This window comes from Apteryx mantelli, chromosome Z (genome assembly GCF_036417845.1).
Source record: "Apteryx mantelli isolate bAptMan1 chromosome Z, bAptMan1.hap1, whole genome shotgun sequence".
NCBI classification, from domain to species: domain Eukaryota; kingdom Metazoa; phylum Chordata; class Aves; order Apterygiformes; family Apterygidae; genus Apteryx; species Apteryx mantelli.
In genome coordinates, this window is record NC_090020.1 from 84,822,633 (window position 1) to 84,831,351 (window position 8,719).

The window sequence follows — 8,719 nt, forward strand, 5'->3', positions numbered from 1 at the left end:
ACCTCCGTTCCCGTGGCCCGCAGTGAAATAGCAGCTGGAGGTTTCTCCGCAACAGGCAGGGGGGATCCACTCAGAACAGCTCCTGCAGGGTTTTTTGCAATTAAAAAAATAAAATAAAAAATAATAATAATAATAATAAAGGACATTCCCGTTACCATGCCCCATGCTTTTTTAAAAGGCATCTTTAAATGCATTAAGGGCCTTTTCCCTCTGAAGGAGCGTGGCTCGTGAGGACCGGTTCCCACTCTGGAAAACCTGCATAAATAAATTGCTAGGGAGGGGCAGGAGGAAAAAAGAAAAAAAAAAAAAACAACCCATGCAAGCAGAGTTTGTTTCCAAGGGGCAAAGGGCTGGAACACAAAATTGCGGGTTTGGGGCGCTACCCTGTGATTAAGCCCCGCGCTCGCCGCTCTCCGGCAAGGAGGGACACGACTGCCTCCGCGCCGTAGGTCAGGCCGACGTCCCCTCCGCTGCCAAGAAACCCTCCGGGCTGCAGAACGGGTCAAAGAGCAGCCGGCAAGGCGCCGACGGCAAAAGGCAACGTGAGGCTTCACCCGAGCCATCCCGCCCCGCAACTCCGAAGGTTCAAAGTCTGCCGTCGTGCCGAAGCTCGATGCCTGCCGGGCCGTCCTTCCTAGATAACCACTGCAGCAGCGTCGCGGCACTCTGCCCCTTCCGGGCCAGGGCTACAAGCTAAGGAGATAGCATGCAAACTCATGGGAAGTCCAACGTGCCCCAACTGCGTTGCACTAAAGCGCCTAAAAGAGGCCAAGCTGGGACTATACAGATAGAAAAATGATATCTATCTCTACAGATAGATAGAAGGCGACATGTATATGCGTGCGTGTGCATGTCTGTCCTGGTCATCAGAACTATTTATGGATGCACGCATTCCCTTGCAGGGTCACCAATTCATTTATCCGGTTATTGGCAGCAGAGGAGAACAGCAAAGCAGAAATCCTCCACGCTAAGCACATCGCTCAACGGGAGCCGGGTCTCCTGCTGCAAATGCCCTCGAGCACAACTCGCCCCCGAGCGCGCGGCCGGGCAGGACCGACTCATCCCTGCGGACCAGCCCATCCGCCCCGGCGGCAGCTCGCGTTGCACACCTGCAATACGGTACCCACGCTGGAGCTCTTAAAGGAGGAGAGGAGAAGAAAAAACCCAACGAGAAGCTGAGCCCAACCAGCAAGAGGGCGCAAAGCAGGCACCAAGCTAATTAAGCTCTGCCAGGTTGATTACTGCACCTTGACACCTGCAAAGCAGAGGGCAGGAGGACGAGACGGGCCATGCTGGGGCGCCCGGCCATGGGACAGCCGGTCAGGGGCCACCACGGCCTTGCCCAGCGTGAGGTCTCCAACAAGGTGCAAGTTCTTCCAACATGCAGCCCAGCTTGTGTGCAACCACCTCTCCCGGTTCAGCTGCAGCGGTTGCCTTCGGGACACATCGAACCCAAACTCGGGAGCGCCTCGTCTCGCAGACCAGCCATCAGGATACACAAACTGAATTCTCAGAAGACCCAAATGTGTTTTCATATCCTAAAAAAAACCTTCAAGCATAAGCTGCTTTCCCTAGCAGGAGCTGCAAACGAAGCGGCAGGAGTCCTTGGGGAGCCAAGTCCCAGGAGCCCCGCGGCAAAGGACACGGATGTCCCTGGACTAAACCGCAACGTTCCCACATTCAACGCTTATTCTGAAGATTTTTTTTAATATGCAATATAAGGAAAACCAGTTATAACCCTCTGAACGACACACAGGTGCCTCGCAGAACCCCCCCACCTACACCAACGCCATTGCTTGCTCATATGTATTTTTGAGGCGTGCACCTAGAGATAGGCAAGCTCCCTCCTTTCCCCCTTGGTTTCGCTAGGATTTGTGGAGAAAAATAATCCCTCTTTGGGTTGGCAAAGAGGAGGAGAGCTCCTCCGGCTCCTCAGCCCCCAACAGACCCACAAGCGACTGCGAAGGACAGATCCACCGAAGCCCTGACCGCGTTGTCCTTCAAAGCTTTCCAGAAATCGGAAGGTTTCTGCCAAGTAATTTAGCCAGTCAGCGGGCAACCGCGCTGGGCATATTTGCTTTTGAAAAAGTCTCTCCCCAGGGTCAGAAACTGTTCATTCAGTACAGCTACTTTATTTAATAAGACAACTTTAAATGAAAGCCAGAGCTTTCCGTCTCCAGAGCTGGCCATTAAAAAAGGATTTTTTTTTTTTTTTTAAATGCATTAAGTTCTATCGTCTACCAAAAATGCTTGGCAAATTCGAGTCACTTAGAACAATGGAGCGGGGGGGAAATAAATAAACGTTCTGGTTTCTACCCCGTTAAGAGCTCGCAAAGCTTCCGAGCGGCACATCTGGAGCTACGCAACGCCCCAGGAGCGGAGAGGAACAGCGTATCCTCCCAACTGGCAGAAGCACTATTTTGCATTTGGTTCGGAGGCAACGTTTCCATAATCCGCACTTAATGCATTTTAGGAAGCGCCTTCACGAGGGGCAAAAGCAATCCCATTCGTTCGAGCACGACGAGGGCCAGCGACGCCCACGGGCCTCATCTCGAGCTTCGCACCGCAAACCAAACCGCTTCCGGAGACAGAAGTTTTTGCCGGCGATGCCCTCCCTCCACTTCGTACAGCGCCGAGCTCGGAGGCACAGAAATTCCCAGCATCACCCCGCTGCATCCGGCCAGGCTCGCGCGCGATCTAAAGGGATCGGACCGCAGACACCTCCGCTGCGGTGGGACAGGGCATCCCAGCGGGGGCCTTCCTGCCCGGGTCTGCGCCCGCTCCCACGCGGCAGCTCTTCCGTGGGCACAGAAGCTGCACTACATCCGTATTTGCCTCCGCAACACAAAATCCATGTGCGGATAATCCTAAAGCTCCCAAATATTGCACCAGGAGGGAGGGAGGGAGAGGCGCGCAGCATCGTGAAGGGCTCCCCTTAAGTATTCACTCAAACGAAGCCACGTGTTGCTCCAAACTTGGTGCACACAAGCAGTCCTGGAACTACTCACACGCTTGTAATTAAGGCGCAGCTCTTAATTACCTTGCTTAATAGGGGCTGTTAAACACCAGTCGTTCTCCTCGTTGTGTCTCACAAACGCGTTCCCGCCCTGCACCCCTGCAGCGGCGAGTTCGCGGGATGAGCTGCAGGAGGAAGAACCGCGCGGGGCACCGGGGGCCACCCCGGCATCACACACAGCACCCGTGCATCGCGTGGCGCCCGCGCCGCGCTCCCCACCACCCAAAATCCCCCGCCAGCTCGCGCGGCTCTGCCTCGTGGCATGTCCCAGGGAGGAGACGCACGCAACGTGGAGCATCTCCACCAGGAGGTCACAGCTCGGTGGGCAACCAGCACCGGCTCCCCTCCGCTTTGGGGGCCACCCAGAGAAGTGCTGAAGTCCAACACGGCAAACTTACCACCCCAACCCTTTTGGCGCTGGCTTAACATGTCCTAAGAAAACACCACGCGTCCCACCAGCTCCCAGGAGACCTTCTGCAGGTGTCCCCTGGAAGCCAACGGCTCTCTGAACATGGAGCAGCAGGTCTCCCGGGAGCCCAACTGCAAGGAGGGATGGAAGGACCCAAGAAATCCCACTCCATCTTCCCAAAGCTGCTCTCCGGCAGTTCCTTTCGTTGGGGTTTAAGCAGCAAGAGGGAGGACACCGGAGGAGATGATGTTGTGGCTGGGTTAATGCAATACCGCACATCAGATCAATAGGCTTTTAGCGAGACAACTGTATCGATTGCCGCAAGCGGTACCGCCCGGCTTCCCTTCGCTCCGTAACTCTCCACCACCAGGACACGGGGTAAGAGACCAAGCATCCTCCCCAGCTCAGAGGGCTTTGTTTCAGGAAAAAATAAATAAATCAATAAAAAACGTCCCCCCATGGCGGTCAGCCCATGCATAGGACGGCCCCGCTGAATCCAGCGGGACTTCTTGCATTGATAAGAGGCTCCAAGGGCGAGACCCCAACGCTCACAGTTCATCCCGCATCCATTTAACGTATTAAATAACAGCCGCCAAAATAAAAGCGACAGTCCCCGATATTACATAAGAGCCATCTGCAAAATTCAGACAGAGGCAGAAGTTTGGAGAAAAAAAAAAAAGGAAAAACAAAAAAGACACCACCACAAAAAAACAAACACTTAAGCACAGGAGACTCACAGAAAGACAAAAAGCGATTCCTTGAAAGGACCATTTCCAGTCTGGTAATGGTCTCCATGCTGACCACGGGCAGAAGACAAGAATTTAAAAGCATTAAAATTCTCCTTATTACATTAGGCTATGCTGGCACATTACGGTCTTCCAGCAAAAACCACTCCGAAGCCAAGTACTTTTCTCCAGGAGCCTCTGCCTAACATTATTGATACTTTTTAATAAGCATACTCCCTCGATCCCTCCCGGCTGAAATATTCCTACGGAGCATCGTAAAGATGCACGGCACGGGCAGAGGGCTCCCTCCGTAGCAGTTATTAATCACTCGCGATTTGGGCAAAACTCCCACCGCGTGCGACAAATTCTTGGATCGGGCCGAGCCGATCAGTAGAGATTTCTCTCTCTCGGGATGCAAAAAAGCTTCTTGCTAGAGAGGGGCAGAAACCTCCGGCACAGAAAACGTGTCACCGCGTTTAACTCATCCCTTTGCCCATCAGGTCAGTCTCACAGAAAAGTAAATAATAAAAATAGATAAAAATTAAGAAATGGTCTGGAAAGAGCCCCGTTACGCCGTTGCGTGGCGGGAATGTCACGCGCCGTGCGGAATCCCGCGTGCTCTCAGGGTAACGCTCCCCGTGCGAAAAGCAAGCCCGGAAAAAGAGCGTTTTCCCCGTTCCCGGCTCAGCAAACCCGACTTTGCTCAGGTCGCGGGCACGCAAACGCCGCGAGCTTATTCGGAGCCGGAACGGCCACGGCAGCTGGCCGCGCGCCACGGGGCGAGGGGCACGGAGCAAAGCGTGGGCCTGGGAATAAATAACTAAATAGGGGTGGGGGGGGGAAGAACAACAACTTTGCTCAAAAAAAAAAAGGAAAAAAATTAAATAATAACAATAATAATAAAAATAAAAACCCCAGGGCTCGGAGGCGTTGCTCCCTCCGCTAACCCCCCCCCCCGCCGCCCGGGCCACGCGGAAGCAGGTGAACGCGGCGCCGCCGCCGCCGCCACCCCCCAAGCAGCCGCCGCGGCCGCGGGAGTTGCGCAACGGCGGGAAACGCCAGGAAACAGAGCCGGGAAAGCCGAAAGGGCAGTTTCGCGGGGCTTTTTTTTTTTCCCCCTCCCCCTATTTCCCCCCCCCTTTTTTTTTTCTTTCTTTTTTTTTTAGGGATAAGCGCGGCTCCCCGCTGAGGGCTTCGCCCCGCGGAGCGAGGCAGGCGGGCGCGCAGCCTCCGCGCCGCAGCCCGGTGCCCCTTCTCCTCTCCGCCCCGGCTCCCTGCGCACCGAGTTTTTTTTTTTTTTTTTTTAAAAAAAGACATAAATAAGAGATAAAACGCGCCCCCCCGCCCGCCGCCCCCGCCCCGCCCCGCGGCGCGCACCTGGGTGTAGAGCTGGGCCGCGGACATCGCGGAGCGCGGGCGCTAGGGCGCGGCGGGGCGCATGGGGGCGGCAGCAGCAGCGGCGGCGCCGCCGGCCCGACCTTTACACCCGCCGCCGCCGCCGCCGCCGGCCGGAGCGCGCGGGGCGGGGCCGGGCCGGGCCGGGCCGGGCCGGGGCCGCCGCTGCCGCTGCCGCCGCCCCGCCCCCGCCGCCGCCGCCGCCGCCGCCGCGCCCCGCGCAGGTATGGGGCGGCGCCGCCGGCACGGAGCGCACCCGCGCGGAGCGGAGCGGAGCGCACAGCACGGAGCGGAGCGGCGCGGAATGGACCGGCACGGAATAGCACGGAACGGAGTGGAACGGAATAGCACGGAACGGAATGCACTGGGCTGGCACAGAATGGACCGGGATGGAGCGGCACGGAATGGACTGGACTTGCACGGAATGGACCGGGATGGAGCAGCATGAAACAGCACGGAACGGAGCGGCACGGAATGGACCGGGATGGACCGACACGGAATGGAGAGGCACGGAATGGACCGGGATGGACTAGCACGGAATGGAGAGGCACGGAATGGACCGGGATGGACCGGCACGGAATGGAGAGGCACGGAATGGACCGGGATGGACCGGCACGGAATGGACCGGGATGGACTAGCACGGAACGGAGCGGCACGGAATGGAATGGAATAGACTGGCACGGAATGGCTTGGCACGGAATGGATCAGCACAGAATGGACTGGCACGGAATAGAACAGGATGGACCAGCACGGCACGGCGCTGAGCAACACGGAATGGCACGAAACCGCCTGGCCCGGCTCCACCTGCCAGCGGGGCGCGGTGCCCACAGTGCTGCACGGCCACGGAGCAGCCCCAGCCCCGGCCGGACAACTCATCCCTCAACTCATCCCTCAACAACTCATCGCGGGGCGCGCTGACTTCTGGCCCCAGGGCGCCTTCCGAGCGCCACGGGTGACGCTGCGAGAACGCCCAACGCTCCCCCCGACCGCCCTCGCTGCTCGCTGTCCTTCCCAGTACTTTGCAGCTCAACCAAGCAGGCAGCAAACGTGCTCCTTGGGGCGCCGTCGCGGCCCCGCAGCGGTTGGCCAGGGCCTCCCCCGGGATTTCGGGGCACCAGATCGACCGTCCCCAGCCAGGTCAGCTTTGCCAGCCTCCAGGACACCTGGAGAAAGTGAGACCGGCATCCTTTTGCCTGCTGCAAACCCGTCTCGGAGGAATTTAAATAAGCAGCAGGCGTACTGTCGTCCGTAAGAGAAACGAAACCAGCTCCTCCACTCGCCTGAAATCAGCTGCGGAAACAAAAGCCGCAGCTAGTTAGGAACGGGAGTTTCAGCAAGGGTCCTTCTCCAGGAAGGTCTCCACATCTCGCCCGTGCTCCAAGCTCCCCACCGCCGTTATGGGACATGCTGGGTTGCTTTGACGTGCTTTTAGTTAGGCGCTGGAGACCCCTTTTGGTTTCATGCAACGGATGAAATATGAATGCCTTAAAGCTCTGGACCAGGCATGTGAGAGCTCCAGTTTGCCAGTGAGGGCAGGCTCACGTGGTCAACGCACCGAAGACCTCCTTTGGCCACCTACTGCCATGTGAAGTCCAGGGCAGAAGGTCTTAAGAAGCGGGGTTGAACGTCTAAGGAGATTTCCGCTTCCTATCGCTTCCCACCTTCCCCCCCGTGAACGCATGGACCCACCAGCGTTTGCCTTGCTTTAATTCTTGACCTAATTCTGTGAAAACCAAAGTGGACATCTCCAGTCAAGCACTCGGGGCTTTTCGGCGTGTTCAGCGCATGCAACAAACCGCTGCCCTGTGTTTCCGGATAAACCCGATGGAGCTCCGTGCTTTAATCCAAGACTCTCTCCGTAACCTCTGTGTGCCAGGGAGAGGGGAAGTGTTTTAACCTTAACAAGTCCCATATGGTCACATATCCTCAATATAAAAGGTTTGATTTTAAAATAGGAGAGTTGGGATCATTCCTCTTGCTGGGATGTTTGGATTTCTCTTGTATACGATGCTCCTTGCACTGATTATTACACAAGTGACACAAAAAAATTGGGGAAGAGCTTCGGACAACTCAAAAGTCATCAGGAGGGGGCCAGCAGAATGAATTTACTGCTTATGCAGCAAAATTCAACATCATAAACATAGGTTTGGGGTCTCAAACACACCAATAGGGCAAAACATGAAAGCAGGAAAAAAAAAAAGGCACAAAACCAGCTTTCATTTGCAGCCACCAAGCAGCCGCCCTTGCAGCCGGCCGTAGCCACGCACACTGTCCTGCAGGCCACCAGCTAACCCTTCCTGTAACCATGTTTCCCCCCCCGGCCCTTAAATAGATTTTTTTCCCTGTAAATGCAGTGGATTATGTTCAAAGCTCCACCTATGGGCTGGGCTGTAGTTTCACTTATTGGTGCTGTTCATGCAATCCTGGTTTAATGGATGGTTTGGTTCCAGAATTTCTCAGCCACGCCGGGGAAATACCACGCACGTGGGTCTTGCTTAATGTTCATGAGGTTCTTCGGACCCATACACCACAATTTAGAAGCTATTAGTCATTTTGCTAGCTCATGTTTACTGTAACTTAAAAATCTGACGTGAATAGTGGTCGGAAGCAAAGGCATGAGCACTCTTTGAAGCATGCACTACTCGATGCCCTGCTATGTGCCCGGTTTACTGCAGGAACATCAAAGGGACTGGCACAGGATGGAAATCAATAGGATTAAGGAAGGGAAACTCCTCAGTCTTGACAAGGAAAAATCATTCTTACTGCGTTGCTCAGCTGGAATTGTTACAGGGCATCGAGACGATGCTCTTAAAAGCAGCCTGCCGACACATTCAACCGCTCAGCAGTCTGGTAGGAACCTTATCTGCTCGTCTAGATCCGCTTGAAGTCTCCAAAGTCCTCAGCAGCAAAGGGGTCAGCTGCAGCCGTGCGTTCATCGACCACAAGCTTTCTCTCAAAAGCGCTTCATCACTGTTGGTTACTCAGTGCTGTTATCAAGCCGACAGCAAGTCTTCTGAAGGCAAACCTGCCACAGGCTGGTCTTGCACTTCCTCGCAGAGAGGAGTTTTGCCTGTAAGAGCAGGAGCTCTGACCACCTCCTTTGGGTTATTATTTTATTAAAAAATTATATATATATAATGGTTCTGTATGGCTCAAATTCACTGAGCTCGTGAA

The 8,719-nt window shown here is 55.4% G+C and overlaps 1 protein-coding gene across 1 annotated transcript in view; it reads right to left on the bottom strand.

Moving 5' to 3' along the window:
• The window catches only part of MYO5B (myosin VB), a 118,415-nt gene extending 112,861 nt beyond the window's left edge, over positions 1-5,554 (bottom strand). The window contains exon 1 of the mRNA XM_067316697.1: positions 5,528-5,554. Coding sequence (XP_067172798.1) covers positions 5,528-5,554 — 27 coding nt within the window. The remainder of the gene's footprint in view (positions 1-5,527) is intronic.
• Between the last annotated feature and the right edge of the window lie 3,165 nt (positions 5,555-8,719).